The sequence below is a fragment of the Apis cerana genome, linkage group LG3, assembly GCF_029169275.1.
Source record: "Apis cerana isolate GH-2021 linkage group LG3, AcerK_1.0, whole genome shotgun sequence".
NCBI classification, from domain to species: Eukaryota; Metazoa; Arthropoda; class Insecta; order Hymenoptera; family Apidae; genus Apis; species Apis cerana.
Window position 1 is genome coordinate 3,094,049 of NC_083854.1, and position 17,242 is coordinate 3,111,290.

Here is a 17,242-nt window from a genome sequence, read left to right on the forward strand (position 1 = left end):
TTACATACCGTTTTTATATCATCTTGAGCTATAGGATCCATTGCATACCTTTCTTGATTGTGAGTGTCTATATGATTTCTCATTCTTAATTGAGAAAGCATTTCACTAATTCTACCTTTGAATTGAGTTGGAGCGCTAACTTGAGAATGCATGGCTTCGAACCTACGCGTTAGAACTTCTTCTTCAGGTTGTAAAGATAATCCAACTTTACGTGTAATTTCTTGGCGTACAAGTACCTTAAAAAATATTTGAATATATAAAAATATACATATGTAATAAAAAATAATCATAATAAAAATAATCAGAGAAAATATATTTATATACTTGTAATACTCTATGTTGAAGTTCTAATAATGTTCTTCGATGTTCTTTTAGTCTAGCTTGTATTGCCATATGTTGTCTTTGTAATCTTTGTATTTCTTCAGCTGCCATATCTAGAAAATTTCTATGTCTTGTTGTTTCTTCTTCTTGACATTTTAATCTGTGCTTGACTTGTTGAAAACCAATCATTGGCACAGGTATATAAAGTTCTGGATTAGGATTATCCAATTGAGCTTGTTTCCATAATCGTAAATCAATAGAACAAGGTGGATTATCTAAATATTCTTTAAGTTGTGCTGGATCTAATTTGACTAAAGGTAATATATCTTCTACACCATTTTGCATTAATTGTTGCTTTTGCATTGGTTGTGATAAATATGTAACTAATTCATTAGCAGGAATCTTCCTTGGAGCTCCTGTAATTCCTTTCTCAGTGACAAAAATGGTCACTTGACTTTTATCTTCTCCAGTTGATTTAATATTGTCTATTGTAAGCGTTAAGTTGGGTTTATTTCCCAAAATATTATTCATAAAACTGATCAATTGTACTTCTCCCTCTTTGACATCCTTTTTTTTCTTGTTAAAACAAAGTACAACAAGACCATCATTATTGTCAGCTTCAGGCATTCGACTATATCCAATGGCTTTAAATCTACAGAGTGGATTTTCTTGATTAAGTTCAATAGGTGGTGCATTCATGTAATAGTAAGCTTTTCCAGTGCCCCATAAAGCTTGTATAAGATTCCATCTTGCAATAATATTGTCACGTTCATCATTATACAATTGACAATTAAATACAGCATTATATAATGCTTCGGATAAAGTATTAGCAGTTTGTTGTTGTTGCTGTTGCTGTTGAAACTGGGGCTGTGTTTGTGATAAACCAGATCCAAAACCAGTAAATCCTGTGCATAAATAGTTTGCTATATGTAATTAAAAATATAAGATAATCAAAAATATGATTTGATTAATATTTACCTGTTCCAAAACCACCAAAACCAGTAGATGTAGTTGTAGTTGCTGGCTTTGTACCAAAAGCACCAAAAGCTGTAGATGTACCAAAAGTTGGAGCTGTATTTGTAGTACCAAATCCTTTAAAAAAGGAAGGTGCTGATGTGGTTGTTGTAGTTCCAAATGCACTGAAACCACCAAAGCTTAAAGAAGATGTTGTATTGGCACTAAATGTACCAAAGCCAGAGCTGGAGGCTGGTGTGGTACCAAAAGTAGAAGTAGTTCCAAATGCAGTGCCTGATGAAGCAGGTGTACTACCAAATACTGGAGTAGTTCCAAAAGCAGTGGTAGAAGTGGCACCAAATGTAGGTGCAGAAGCAAAACCACTTGTTGATGTATTACCAAAACCAGTGGCTGCTGGTGATCCAAAAGTAGCACCACTTCCAAATCCTCCTGCTGCTGGGGTCGAAGAAGAACCAAACAGACTGGGTGCTGAGGTTGATGGTGTATTAAATGCAAAAGATGAAGTTCCAAATCCTGCTAAGATATTAAATTACAAATGAGGAATATAAATTTAATAAACAAAACATGACAACTTTATATTGATAATAACAATTATTAAAAGATATTTATATTTCATATACAAAAAAACTATTATTATATTTATTTATATATATGTATATATAAATTTATTTATATACACATTTAAAAAAAAATACATATGTATACATTTAAACAATGCGTTTGCGATAAATAAGCGCATTACGAAATAATAAATGTATAGTGTGAAGTTTTATAATTTTCAAAAATTGATTTTTGTTTTCATTGATTTGAAATTGCTTCAAATAGAAAAACTAATATGTATTTGATAGAAATGCCTTGCATACGATCGCGATAATAATTTGCATTTTATTTATTTATAGAATTTAATAACGTGTATTGCAAATAATTCAAATACATAGAAAATATCCCATAATTTCCATATTTTTCCATATTATTAAAAAGTTTTTGATATTATAAATAATATAATAAAAAAACGAAATCTTAAACCATGTCATACTTAAATGGAAATCAGGTAAGGTTATTAACAGAATAAAATATACAAAATATGCAAAAAATTTCATTTCTTTAAACAAGCAGGAAGGAAAATATGGACAACTTGCTCATAAATTAATAAAACTAGCTTCGATGTCTAATAAGAAGGTTGTACTTCGTCATGATGATCAATCTTCAGATGTGTCTACTGAATTGTTACATGAATTTGGTACAACAGATGTAGCAATTGGGGTACTTTTAATTTTTTTAATTTTATAATTTATATTTAAGAATTACATATAATATATATTTTATTACTTTACTATTATTTTATTTATATTATCATATATACTTTTTATTATATATGTATATATTATAATATAAATTATAACATGTTTTATTATTATAAAAGGATGTTACAGCTGAGGTTATGTTAACAACAATGGGTAAAATTCCAAGTGAAATGTATGATTTAGAGGATACAAGTCCTCCTGTTATAACTAAATTAGTGCATTTTGAAAAAACATCTCCATTTGCACGTGCAATAGCAGTAACAGAACCACAATACCATCCAGTTACTAAAGAACCTACAGGTCATTCATCGATTTTAATTGCTTTGTTAACTGCACTATTGATAATATTCTTATTATGTTGTATCACAGCATGTATTATAACTAAATCAAAAAGAAAGAGTACTTTCTTTGGAAAAGAAGATATGGAATGTGAACCAGGATGTACTGGAATGAATCAACCTTTACTAGATAAGATTTCAAGCAGTACAAACAAAACAAGCTGTGGTTCTATGCGAAACTAAAAATTTGCAATAATTTTTTTTCGAATAAAATGCAGCCTTAAAGAATCGTAAAATAGTAATGTAAAAACAAGATATTTATATGTGTAGGCATTGTGATGAGGCAGCACATTGAAAAATGGAGTGTTTTTTAAATTGATATTTTACATATATCTACAATAATAAGTTTTACAAAAAATATAAAACATTTAATACATTTTGACCCAATAAGAATCACAGAATGGCAAATTTGTTGAAAATATATTCGAAAAAGTAACTTATATATAACAAGAGAAGAAGTGAAATGTGACTTAACCTAAAAGTAGACAACTTACCCGGTTTCACTGGTGTCGCCGTAGTAGAAGCTGTAACACCAAAGCTAAATGCAGGAGCAGGTGTCGAAGTTGTTCCTCCGAATCCAGTACTAAATGACATTTCTCAAATTAAAACTAAAATTAATGTATTACAAAAACACGATTTACCGCGCGCGCCTTCTGATTTTGTATAAGCGAGAGTATAACGAATATGGCGGCTGACATGCGCCACAAATTTCCGTTTCTATGCTGACTGCTTATCACGTGACAATTCTAACTATTTAAATTCACTTAAATCTTTCCAAATCATAATAGCACCAATTTTATTCTTAAATTGTAACTAAGTTTATTTGATTTTTTAATACAATTGTATTTCATTTGTACTACATATTTTTCATAATCGCCATATGGATCTATGATGTATTAAATATACGTATTTTTTTGGAGAATTATACGAGTCATCATTTAATGTTTCGAAACGATGAAGTTCATTTGGTTTCATGTAAACTTGTGTAAAATCACAACGATATATTCACGCGAGATTAATGTTTTCAATTATAAATTCGAACGCACAGCGTTGCGACTATGAAATTGTAACACAGCAAAGATCCGTGAACGATTGATCGATTCGAGAGCGGACGCTTTTTTCGAAGCGCAAGGTTATCAATAACATATACAATATAAGAATTTTTAACGAATATTTTATAATTTAAAAACTTAAAAATAAATATATCTCCATATTCTAACATACATATATATGATACTTTCTTTAACAGTTCAATAAGACTAGTATATTTATATCATATAATATTTTAGTCAAGCGCGATTCGCGCGACAGTCGGTCGAAGAAGTATAGTAAAAAATGCATAGATGAGCGCGATAATAATTACACTAGAAACGATTCAACAGAAACGTTCGTAAAATTTTTCTATAAATATCATGTATACGTAGAGTGACGAAATTGAAATGCACATACGAAAAAGTTGTGCTTTGTGGCTTACTCAATCTACGATATACATACATAAGTCGTCTTGTGTATAGACAAAATTTGAATTGCAGTCAAATCACATTACCATCTCATCAATAATGTAAAACATCTTTTGAACTCAACGATTTAAAACTATTTTAATATTCACGTATTATTTCTTAAATTTGAACTTTGGCATCCCATTTAAATAAAATAATTCTTAAATATCTTCTTTGTTACAATATCTTTCGATTAAATCGTAATATAAATTAAATTGCACATCGTTTATAGTTGTTCCTTTTTTGAATTTCTTTTTAAGTAATCTGTGTAACATTTGTTTAAATCACGTTTACAAATAGAGAGAAACATGATTGCATTCCTCTCGAAAATTCACACGATTGAAATATCTCTCTTATTAGAGATATTTATCTTACGCTATGCGTGATAAAATAATTCATCGATGATGCCAACGACAGAATAGAATTTTTTGTGTTACAAATCACACGATTCTCGGTTTCTTTGCGGTTACAAAATAAGAATATGCACTTTCGTATGAGGGAATTACGCATGTGTGCATTTAATATATTAGAAGAGAAAAAGAAATAGCTTTTTTTTTGCCTTGTGAGAGCTTTTAGCTCGTTTATATGCTCGTATTGCTTTTGTCATCCTAATCGACGGGGCTCTTGTGTTCAGCCAACCTGGTCCGTTTCTAAAAAGAAGAATTCAAAAACGATAATCCTTCAGATATCTGTGCGGTATAAGCGTACAGATTTTTGTTTTCTTGCCCATTCATAAATAATTGATATTCGAGTGGAGCATCATATTTATATATTTTACATTATTAAGAGTGCAATCTGAAAGATTAAACGTTGGTTGGCCATAAATAATTGTCGATCCACCTCATCAAGACTCCCAAATTATTTATGAATGGCGCAACATGTTGAAGCGTTTAAATCTCGTTAGCACGTTGTTTTTTGCGTGAGTATGTAATATCTTGTTGTCCGCGTATAAACATCATTTTCTTCATCGAAACACCAATTTCGCGTGCCGTGCAACGTTTCGTTATACGTAATTTGGGAGCAAACTTCATGAGGTTCACATATCGATATTGACGCTGTCTCGGAAACGACCAGGTTATTGTCTAACGAGATTTAACTGCAATTTGTTGCAAATCATGCGTGAATCATATAAAAAAAGAATTTAGGCCTGCAGCAAACGAAATATTCGTGATGCTAATTGCGATTCAAACTGTACAATAAATCAAATATCTTTTTTTACCTCGTGTGGAAGGTGTTATAAATATAACATTCGCGAATTAATGAGAACGTTTCTTTCCTCTGTGTTTCCTTTCTCTATTTTTTTCTTTTTTTGGACCCGTATAAACCGTACGCGAATAAATTCGAATCATAGTGCCATTTGCCACGTTGACGTGTCTCGCCAACAAAATTCGACAATTCCACAATTTGCATAAAAAATTCGAAAGTTAACAATTAGCAAATATATTTTACGAAGTGTTTGGTCCGTCTTACGTAATCGATTTATGCGATGTTCCCGTATCGAATATCGATCAGCATCGAATATCGATTAACATCGAATATCGATCAATATCGATATTCAAGAGAACTTAGATGAGAAATTTACGTGATTGAATCAAGATATCGATATTCGTTCGATAAAACTTTTCTGTACAAATATCTGTATAATAATAAAATCCCAATAGTCGGAAATATCTGCAATTGTGCAATAATGACTCTCTCGAATTAACGAAAAGGTCGTTGTGAACGAGAACAAGGCGCGCGACAATTGTAGGCCAACAATTTGTATGTGATCAGCGATATTCAATTAGTATCTCGCGCGTATGGATTTACTTTTACATTGAGAATGCTTTATTAATCTCACTACGCATACGCACATCTAATACTTTGACTTGTTATATACATTACATTCAATATTTATACGTTTAGACACCAAGTACATAAAAAGAGTGCATCGCCCCAAGAAAAGGCGAATAATATATTACACATCGAACAATGAATTAAGAAACAAAGCTGTCTCGAGCTAACGAGTCGCTTGTTTCTGCTTTCCCACTTCGGTGCGTCATTTTTCAACTTTCGAAGTTTCGTTCAAAATTGAAACGAATTGAATTTATATGATGTGCGATATAAATAGGAATACGCGTAAAAAGTTTTGATTTCGGATTTCGTTATAAACGAATAGATTGTCATTTTACGAAAAATGATTTATTTAATCGATTATATATATGATTTATATAATCGTTATTGTTTTCGATTACTTTTCATCCAATATATATTTGTATTAGCAATTGAATTCCTTTACTAAATATAAAATACTGTAATAAAATATACTTTATTTTTTATCAAAATATGCAGACACAACAATGATTTTTCAAAGCGTTTAAAAATTAGAATCTTTTTCCATTTTTAGTTTTATATAAGAATATTCAATAATTGGAAAAATTAAAAGAAGCAATTCAGAAAAAGATTCTTCTTAAATTGAAGAAAGTTGTGGCAAATCGTACCAAGCCAGGATAATAGTAAACTGCACATAAAATAAATTTTGAATGTATCCTAGTATATAAATATTTACTTGATTAGATTATTTATTTTGTATTTTACAAAACGGAATTCTAATCTATAAAGAAACTTTGAAAAATCACGCATCTATATATTGTGAACAAAAATTGAGTATTTGTAACAAAGGAATTCAATAATTATCACAACGATAGGAAAAACTCATCGAAAACAATAACAATTACACTAATTAACATTAAATAAATTATTTTTTCTAAAATAATACAATCCATTCATGTATAATGAAATTAAAACTTTCACATGCGTCCAATAATAATTTGTGACAAAGAGAAAGAGAGAGAGAGAGAGGAGAGAGAAACTACAACGCGTGATTCGATGGATTAATAAAAAGATCAAAAAGTAAACGTCGTAAGAAAGAAACAATATGCTTTTTTATCCATTTAGGTCCCACTTTCTTAAATTCGTTACGATTTCTACTTATAGAAAGAACAGAACATAAATCCACGATCTACAAGTACGATCCTGAAAACTCAAAATCAGAAGCAGAAGCTCGAGATGATTGTGTATAAACAGAAATACCCCCACCGATTGCGCTATCCGAAGTTCCTTCGCCTGTTACGAAATCGGCGACTATCAGCGAATCCTTCGGAAGGTTTCCGCTCCCATCTTTCAACGCATCTCGCTCGGCCAAAGTCTGTTTCAGAAATTTGATCTTCTCTTCTTTCTGAAGAAAAATGAACCTCGTGATAAGAGATTGTCGATAGTTGTAAACAAATCAAACTCAATATGTAATGACCATCTTTAGATTTTATTTAGAATTTTCTTCATTTTCATATCCATTCATAGAAAGTACAAAGTTGATACAAGTTCGAATGTATTTAAAAGTAATTTCTCTTTCTCAAAATTATGCTTATTTCATTAAATATTTGAATCTGATCTGATCAATATTCAAGTTTGCTCGAAATATGCTTGATTCTATCACTCATTGCCAAAAAGAAAAACATCAAACAATTTCCTTACCACGGCAATAAGTTTCTGAAGCTCGGCATTCTCGCTAAGAAGTTTGTGATATTTTTCCTCGTCCTCTTTCGACATACCCACATCGGTATTGTACTTAGATTCAGCCTTATCTTTCGGATGTCTGATCACTTCGATCACTTTAGGCACAAAGATCAGCGCCATGCTTAAAAAACAACAAAAAATAATGGCGAGTGCAACGAAAGCGAAACTGGCGTCTTGCTGGCTAGCGATCACCATTGTTACGGGAGCTGTGATCAAACAGAGAACGACCACGTTGTATATCGACATCCCAACGTATCTGGAATCATTGATCTGTTTCACTTTGATACTTCTCGTCTCGTACGCCAAAAACAATCCGAACACCAGGATAATTCCTTTGTAACTATAAATCAAACCTGGAAAAAGTACGCAAGGCTTAATGAAATTTATTTTTTGAAACAAAATTACCAATCTACAGTATGCATTTTCCTATATCCATAATAATTTTTCCCTTATATATAAATAATTAAAATAAAAAATCAATCAATTTCATTAGTTAATTCCGTTAAAGAAATAAATTTATTACTCAATGTAAAACATTACCAAGCCAAATGTTATTGTGTGTGCTCTCGCAATGTTCCAATTCCGGTCTGATCCTTGCATCATCATCACCAAACGGAGGTAGTTCCAACGGGAATGTCTCCATCTTCCTTTGCAAAGGATCAAGCACTTGCCAACAGACTAACAGAACGATATCCACTGCCAACAATCCGCTTACCATCGTATACAGCTTCCATGGTTGAATTTTCTTCTGTATGGACGAAACTTTTTGTTTAGCCATGAACAACTAAAAAGAATCGAGAATATGTTAAAGTTGAGGGTCATACGAGCAGGATCTGCAAACCATGCAGGGACGGGCACACTGCGTGACAAACTAGAAATATTAATCAAATTGTTAATTCACTAATCGATTGGGTTTCATTTGGATTCAATTTTCTATAACATTTTCAACCGCGGTTAAACCGCATTTGTCCTTTTTTCGATCACTTACTTTTGCTTGATCAGCTTTTGTCTTTGTCGTAAGTCTGTGGACGCGCCATACTTTGCTAAACATCGCCCCGAATGCTAAGGTAAAACCTGTGGACAACATCCAAGATCTAGCTTGGCAGACCGCTGGATATTCCCAAGCTGCGACGAATCTACCGTCAATTCCTAATAGAAACACCGACACGAAACATGCTATAACTCCAATCAGCATTATAGTATTGCACACAGGATGTGACGACATTATAACCCTGTAAAGAAAAATATCAATCTTTTTAAAAAATTATTAAGGAAGATATTGGATTAAAAAAGAGGTTCATTTTAAAAAATATTCTACTCTTGTTCAAATTTAGGAATCATTGGAATGTAAATAGAGAAATTTTATGAAGTCATATATATGTACATATGTAAAAGATATTTTCTATATTCTTGATATATAAATATGTAGCATAATTATAATTTTATATTTTATATGTATATATATATAATATACCTTCTATGTCTATTCCATATATTAAAAATGATCAATGCCACAGCTATTATGATTCCCAATGAAGATATAGTCCCCATGCAAATAAATAAAGGCAATGAGACCGTCCTAAGAACAGTCTTCACAATGGTTCTATCTTGTGGTACTTTACCACCGATCCACCTTTCCATGTTCCTCCATGTCAAATTGTCGCTTTGCGTATCATAATATCCCAACTTAACGTACTTTCCATCGATCATTTGCTCGATTTGGGTCAATGCAATTCTGTCACCTTGTGAGCTAAAGGCAACGTATCCCTATAGTACATACGAGGATCGATTAAAGATCGGCGCCACTTGAAATAAAGGACTTCGCATATTATTTCTACTTTTAGCCGAGTCACGTACAGATACTCCTAAAAATTGAGTGGAGTTGATCGCCGAGTAAATTTCATTTGCTATCTCCTTGTCAGTATAACTGAAGTTTTTTAGGCTCTTTCCTTGCTTACTCAGCTTCTCCATTGTTTTATTGAAAGCTGCGGTTCAAACAGGAAACATATGAGAGAAAAATTCTTCCATGATTAATAACTAGCGATGGAATCAAGTATATTGCAGAATATAGATTCTTTAAAGAATCTTTTTTAAGTATTTCGAAAAAAAGAAGAGATATATTTTCAAATACTTTTATACGGAAAAAATAAAATCTTTTGCATCGGATTTATAAGTAAATATTAAGCTTGATCCCATCATTACTGATATTCAGGGTCGCATTTATACTGTTGAACATCTTAGACACAATATCATTGATATTAAAATTTCACTAAAATAAATCTATTTCAATTACTTCATATACATTTATTATAAATGAAAATTAATATTTCCATTATAAACCAAATTGCATACTAATTGTTCCTTCTAAATAATATTTGATCAATTTGTTGTTAATTTTTTTTATGAATAAGAAAGCTTTAATTAAATTTTACGTTTCTATTTTCAATAATCTTTTATATTTAATGTTTAAAAAGAATTATTTTATCTTACAACTATAATTAAATTATTTTTTATATTATTATTTGTGAATAAGAAATACAATAAAATGTACGTGTATTAGCTTAATACGCTTTGAAATAAATGTGGCCCTGCTGATAGTAATTTGATTTCATACCTAGCGCTACTGACCAAACTGCATCATAAGCGAGAGGTGCCTCTTGATATCCTTCAGGGTAACGATTATTATCGATATCAAATCCATCTTCCTTCAACATTTTGTTCAATCTCTGCCTAAAATCCTCGGAAGTCATCCCACTGATTGTCGTGTCATTATTCTGATTCCACATCAGAGCTTCGGTCGTCAAGTGCCCTTCAGCTGCCAGCCTCATTTGATCTTTTGTGCAAGTAATTCCTTCTTCGTTTAAATTTACCTCGTACCAATTGTCCTCGTACCAACCAATGAAAAACCACACATAACTTTTTCCATAAAGATTTTGATGATACAATTCGCAAAGAACTCTCCTCGCGGCTACTACGTAAAATAAACCAACAATGATTCTAGCATCTTGTCTACGTAAATTCCTTACGGCATCAGATGGATCAGACAAGAAGCTTTGGCGTGTAACTATTTCTATCCCTGCTTCTTTGCAACGTGCTTCTAAATCTTCTACAGTCTGTCAACAGAGAAAGACAAAAGTAAAAATAGAAAATAATTTTGAATCGTGTTTAAAAATTTAAATATTAATTCGTAAACTGAGGATTTTTATACAACTTCTGTACAAATACAAATTCAGCTAATATGTATAATTTGTATTATAATGTAATATATAATAATGCATAATATAATGAATAATATGTGTTTTACTATAATTGATTCATTTTTGTAACTTTTTGTTACAAAAGATCTATTTATCACACATCTGATATTTCAATGTAACAATATAACAATATCTCATTTTAAATGTAATTATATGTGAAATATAATATATATATAAAATATTAAAAATATGTATTTAAATAAAAATCCAGTTTACTAATTTGCATAAGAGATCTTACAGATATGATCTTACAGATATGAACACTTCTTCGGCTTGCTGCAAGATTGCCACTCGAGACCAATCAAATTTTTGCAACAATTTGATTCTCGTAGGATTATGCACCGTAGCTGATGGGTGTGTCCTAAAAAGCGTCGGGAACCGATTTCGATCGGACAATGCAGGCGATGATGCACCATAACATAACTAAAGATCGTAATTTATATAATAATTTATTTTTATCTCTTTTTTTTCTTTTTTTTAAATAATCCTTTTTGACACTCACCACAACTAGATGCCACATCTTCGCTGCCTCTGCAACAGTTGTACAAACAGTACTACATCCAGCTAACAACATTAATTTATGCGGTTTATAGTATAATAGATTATACATGACCGAGGCACCGAGTCCTGGCTCACACTGAAATAATAATACAAAAATTTAAAGAAATCTTTCTGCTATGATTGTGTCTATAGTGTTTTTTTCAAAATATTATTAAGCATTTCATATACCTGGCTATCATTTGAGTGAAGCTTCAATATGAATCCAGGTAACAAATTTTTTTCATGATTAACATCATCGAGAGCCAGGTTTACAGCTGGCATACAAGCCTATTAAGTGGAATGTTCATTAATTTTTATATAATATTTTATATAAAAGAAAAGGAAAAAAATATTGTCATTTTTAATTAAAATTTTAATTAAAATTATCTCATCTAACAAGTAGAAGTATAAGTGAAAACTGAAGTTATTATCAATTTTCTTGAAACAAAAAGTCTCTCTGTAAAAAAAAAATTAAATCTGATTCAAAATGTTTATAAATCGGATACAATTTTCTAATTTTATTTAAAAGTTAAAGGATATATATGAGCTTAAGGCAATATTAATAATATAATTGATAAAAAATAAAAAAATGCTACATAAAAAATTTTAAATAAGAAATATAATATTTATATAATATAATGTACATAATATAATATAATATTTATTACTCACCTGGCCACCCTGCCATCCGCCCTTGCCTCCTATCGGAAAAATGCCACCGATATGCAACACATTGTCGGCATCGTCGGGAGGTAACGAACCTCCGATCACTTTCGTCAATGTTAAAAGTATTAGAAGCTTTATCATCGCGACGTTCGTCAAATTTTGTCATTTATTCGTGTAAACGAGCTTAAACTTTCTACTTTTCCTTTTTTTTACGACACACCCCAAGACCACAATGCTGAGTATCGCACTTTCTTTATGTAAATCACAGCCATCGTCGTTGATCGCTGATCGTTTACGAATGAATATCACTAATTTATAGAATGATGATTTTATCCTTGTACGAGATTTCACAAGCCGAGAACGGCGCACTTCGAGGGGATAACCCGATATTCTCGGTTTCCCTTTCGAAACGCGACGTACGCGGCATTAAAACAGTGTCCTTACGTTCTCCATCGCATTTACCCGGCCTCGACGCTCCTCCCTGCGTGATACCCCGTGAAATTTCGCGTGCGAATGAATTTACCAAAGACGGAGAGTTCGCGTGAGCTTTCTATTGATTTCATCCCGGTTTTCAAGGATCGTAGTGGGGATAGGTGGCTTTCTGTCTAGGTTTCTTCTAGAAAATCAATATATAAACGATTCGACCTTATGCTTCACTTGTGAATGATAGTCTCGTCAAAAATCTAATTTCGAGATTTCTCGTGTTTTTTCAAGAAGATTATCGATCACTCGTTCTCGAGATGATTGCGATTTTGAGTTAGTGTATACATGTGTCCGGTCGATAAAATCGCATCAACTGATGGTAGTCATGAAACGATTTGAACAGTTTGAAGACAAACTAGATAAAAGAGTAAATCAATCAGCTTATGAATTTTCGAGAATTAAACTTGACTGCTATACCGACTTTAATACTGATTTCAGCGACCTCTACTCATAAACATTACAACTATCATATTCAAAAATCTCTATTTAGTGGTTTGAATTTTCGTAGTGTATTAAATACGTTTTTATACAATAAAATTTAATTTTTAGTGTTAAATAATGGCTGCACAACGAGCATTGCCACAAAGTAAAGAAGCTTTATTGAAATCTTACACTACGAGATTAAAGGAAGATGTGAAGTCTATGCTTGAAAATTTTGAAGGTGGTCTTTCTAACCTTAATTTTTTAAATAATATGCAATAATAAAGTTTATATAAAAAGTAATTTTATATTAGAAAATATAATAATATCTTTCTTAATTCATTGTTTTCTTTTAAATTAAAATTATTTATACTTTTTTTTTATTGAATATATTTATGATTTATCAAATCTAACCTATAACTTAACGATAATTATTTAGATTTATAAGAATTTTAAATTATTTTTACTATTTTATAGAAATTATAAAGTTAGCCAAAGGAGAAAGTGATTCCCAATTATCTCGTATGACACAATGTGAACAAGATACTTATGAAATGCATGTCAGAGCAGCGAATATTGTTCGTGCTGGAGAATCTTTAATGAAACTTGTATCTGATATAAAACAGTATTTGATACTCAACGATTTTCCATCAGTAAATGAAGCTATAGCACAAAATAGTAAATTATTTAGGACAAAACAAGCTGAATGTGATCAAAAATTAGCATCTTTAAGAGATGATATGGCTGCAGATTTATATGATTTGGAAGAAGAATATTACACATCAATATATAAATAACACAAGTTTTAGATATTTATAAGGATGTGCAATTGTATTCTTGGATGAATTGACTGAAATATTATTTATTTGTTCAATAAACTGTATATATTTATTTAAATAAATAAGAATAGTTTTGATAGTACATTCCTATTTTTCATTTGGGAGTCTGATAAGACACGCCAAAAAGATAGGCATGACGACATAATAATTCGGGCATACTTATTTCATTTTATTACTTGAATACTTTAATAACACACAGACGATACATCACACAATACTTCTAACTTGTAAGTATACTCAATAAGGTAATTGTGTCTTCAAGCTTCGGATAATAATGACAATAATAATAATGAGAATAATCATAAGAATAATAATAATAAGAAGGATAATCTTAATATACTATTTCCTTTTATAATCCTTTACTTGAATGACGATGCCTTTCCATACTGTACAGCGATAATTTACAGAAATAATACGGAGTTCCCTCGACCGGAGTAGCGAGATTACATCGACTCACAATCGTGCGATCAGATTGAAAGCAAAAATGCATGATTTTAGAATTTGGAATGTTTCAATCATCGTAATCTCGTTCACTCCGTTATATAGTATTATGAAAATACAAACTGATCGGTCGACACGGTACTGGTTTCTTAAAATATTTGGAAGCAATTATATATATATATCATTATTATGAAAAAATAATAAAAATATCACAGTGTAAAATGTAACGCTGTGACACAGACCCATCAAGCATCGATCGAATGACAATGAAATTAAATGAAAAAACGATTGCGTCTCGAAATACGCAATCGAAATAACAATATTCATTAAATACTGTGACGGAAATTGGAACACAATTGTTATTTCAATGTATAGATGCATGTTTATCGTTAATTATTATCATCATATCGCACGTTTACCCTTGAATCAGTCCGCGATCACGCGATTAAATTCTAATCGAAAGTTAACCATACTGTCGCAATCATACTTCAAACACGCGAATCAACATAACATTTTTAATTTTTCGACGTTTGTGTTACCACTTCAAATATTATGGACAACGAAAAAGAAACAAAAGTACACATAATAAATCAATCTCAAAGCAATTTAATTATATAACATAAACTAAATAAAACTTTGAGATTGATAATAATTTAGTATATACAAAATTTGATTTGCTTAAAATTAACATTCGTTATTAACAAATTAATTTTTTCTCGTAATTTTTATATCTATTACATATTGGTTTTTTTTGTTTGGTCCTCGTCCAAATGTATAAGAAACAAAAAAAAAACGAAACAAACTCAACAAAATTATACCGCATACATATCTAATATCTTATCTTGAGCATCCATAAAAGATATTGGTATGATTTAACATATATTTATATAAATAATGAATTTTTCGGAATTTACAATTGCAAGATTATTCCTGGACCAAAACGTCGACTTATTGTATATATATATATAATATTAAATATATTAAGTAGACTTATACTCTACTTTGGCTAAATCTTTTACAAAAATTTAAATTCGAAATTTTTAATGTTTTTTTCTTAATCGATTTTTTTTTTTACATTCAATCAATAATTTTTTTTTTTAAATCCTGCATAAAACTCTGGCCTTTGATTGACAGCTTGAACGTTAAACGGCTCAGCGTTAAAGTAATCTCAAAAAGGGTACAAAATTTTCAGTTCCATCGTCGACTTCTCTTCGTTTGTTATAAAAAAGTATACCAAAAAGATGATATGCTCGTTTTTTCCTTTCTTTCTTTTCTGTTTTCACCGATCACTGGGCTCTCCGTTTAAAGTGCTATCAAAAAAGAAAAAAAAAGCACTGATACGTCTTGGCAGTTTCAGTTACACAGTTACTTAGGAAAAGTCTGTTCACTTCGTTAATAATCATAATAATACAAAGTAAATGCATATACTTGGAATGATGCTGGATTGTTTCTCCAGCTTAACTATCTAAGAAAGGATTGCTTCTCTTTCGACGCGTTCACGAATGGATTTTTACTCTCCTTTTTCGCCCTTTTTTTTTTTTTTGATTCATCCTTTGAATTATTGAAAGAGTATTGCGCGCAGTTCTTATGACACCGAACTATCCTATGTAAATATAATTTATCTCGATCGTGAACGCATCGCGTGATGCATTTCTTGAAAAGTTACAGTTTCTCTTATAATGGTAAGGTGAGCAATCGTCACGTTGACGTTCATTCGAGAGCGCTCGAAAAAACCTCGAACATTATTTTTCTTTTTTTTTTCCTATAATAATCATTCGCTTCTCTATAAAAGACTCTTCCTTTCGTGCCTACGAAAAAAAGGAAAGAAAAATTCTTTTTTTTCTTTTTTTTTTTTGCAATTAGTCTTCTAAATAGTTAGTCGGAATTTTCAGATTCCTCGCTCTGATTCGAGAGCTTTGAGCTTTTAGCAATATATTTCTCGCTTCACGCGTATTTTTCTCGGCTTTTTTCAGTCGCGTCAATAGAGCAGATCACCGGTCGTTTCGGAACCCCATGCACCCGCGTCTTGAGCTGGTTTCAGGTAATCCACTTCGGTTTCGTTCTCTGGTTGGGATGTTGTCGTGGTTATCGGACACGATGATGTCGAGGTTGCCAAATTCGAGGACATCGCTCTGGTTACACCCAACTCGAATCCTTCTGATGTCAAGTCGACTTTGCTAGGAGTGTAATTGGCTAGGCCACCACTACCACCTGCAGGAAACAAACATTAGCTTTCAATGTGGTTATAAATTGGAGAGAAACATGTGCGACATATACAGTAAAGAGTGAAAAATTTATGTTTGAATAGAAATTTCGAATCTGAATAAAAAAATAAAAAGAAGGGAAATAAAAATATGTAGAGGCTTGTTTTAACGGGAAAGAATGATTAAAATTACCGAGTAGGGTTGACATGCTGGTAGCCGAATTGGTCGAGGACGTTTTATTACTGATCGGAGTTGATTGCTCGACGGAACCGGAAGTTTCACCATCCACATTGCTCTCACCCTCCAGCATCGATGCCTCGCTTGGATATTCGAAGGTACGGGTAGCCGTGTCATCAAATTGTATTCGATGCTGAAACAATTGGGATATCGATCAATTCAA

The 17,242-nt window shown here is 31.4% G+C and overlaps 5 protein-coding genes across 9 annotated transcripts in view; 2 read left to right on the top strand and 3 right to left on the bottom strand.

The window, feature by feature from the left end:
- The window catches only part of LOC107997096 (nuclear pore complex protein Nup54-like), a 4,301-nt gene extending 657 nt beyond the window's left edge, over positions 1-3,644 (bottom strand). The window contains exons 1-4 of one of the 2 annotated variants that reach the window (XM_017055502.3): positions 3,433-3,644; positions 1,300-1,809; positions 325-1,226; positions 9-236 (exon numbers count right to left, since the gene is read on the bottom strand). In XM_017055502.3, the coding sequence (XP_016910991.1) occupies positions 9-236; positions 325-1,226; positions 1,300-1,809; positions 3,433-3,532 (1,740 nt within the window). In that variant the 5' untranslated portion in view covers positions 3,533-3,644. Of the gene's footprint in view, positions 1-8; positions 237-324; positions 1,227-1,299; positions 1,813-3,432 lie in introns of both variants that reach the window. The other variant, XM_017055501.3, reaches the window with a different exon arrangement.
- Positions 2,165-3,860, top strand: LOC107997099 (uncharacterized). Its single transcript, XM_017055504.3, has 3 exons — positions 2,165-2,347; positions 2,413-2,559; positions 2,720-3,860. The coding sequence occupies exons 1-3, from the start codon at positions 2,324-2,326 to the stop codon at positions 3,119-3,121; spliced, it is 573 nt and encodes a 190-aa protein (XP_016910993.1). The 5' UTR covers positions 2,165-2,323; the 3' UTR covers positions 3,122-3,860.
- Positions 3,733-12,602, bottom strand: LOC107997077 (gamma-aminobutyric acid type B receptor subunit 1). 4 transcript variants are annotated; one of them, XM_017055462.3, is made up of 12 exons: positions 12,462-12,602; positions 11,979-12,077; positions 11,752-11,886; positions 11,502-11,672; positions 10,607-11,105; positions 9,850-9,977; positions 9,467-9,759; positions 8,981-9,224; positions 8,533-8,740; positions 7,951-8,345; positions 7,516-7,654; positions 3,733-5,087 (listed from the first exon to the last, which is right to left on the bottom strand). In XM_017055462.3, exons 1-12 carry the CDS (start codon positions 12,594-12,596, stop codon positions 5,068-5,070), a joined length of 2,466 nt encoding a protein of 821 aa, XP_016910951.1. In that variant the 5' UTR covers positions 12,597-12,602; the 3' UTR covers positions 3,733-5,067. The 4 variants fall into 4 exon arrangements, with proteins under 4 accessions (XP_016910951.1, XP_016910948.1, XP_061928164.1 ...); XM_017055459.3 differs by having other exon boundaries at positions 8,533-8,776; XM_062072180.1 differs by having other exon boundaries at positions 3,733-7,654.
- A 750-nt stretch (positions 12,603-13,352) lies between these two features.
- LOC107997078 (mediator of RNA polymerase II transcription subunit 22-like) lies at positions 13,353-14,279 on the top strand. The gene is made up of 2 exons (XM_017055463.3): positions 13,353-13,599; positions 13,836-14,279. The coding sequence occupies exons 1-2, from the start codon at positions 13,497-13,499 to the stop codon at positions 14,153-14,155; spliced, it is 423 nt and encodes a 140-aa protein (XP_016910952.1). The 5' UTR covers positions 13,353-13,496; the 3' UTR covers positions 14,156-14,279.
- A 2,104-nt stretch (positions 14,280-16,383) lies between these two features.
- Positions 16,384-17,242, bottom strand: part of LOC107997076 (uncharacterized) — a 41,192-nt gene continuing 40,333 nt past the window's right edge. Inside the window, exons 3-4 of the mRNA XM_017055458.3 lie at positions 17,035-17,212; positions 16,384-16,849 (exon numbers count right to left, since the gene is read on the bottom strand). Of these exons, the coding sequence (XP_016910947.1) occupies positions 16,617-16,849; positions 17,035-17,212 (411 nt within the window). The 3' untranslated portion in view covers positions 16,384-16,616. The remainder of the gene's footprint in view (positions 16,850-17,034; positions 17,213-17,242) is intronic.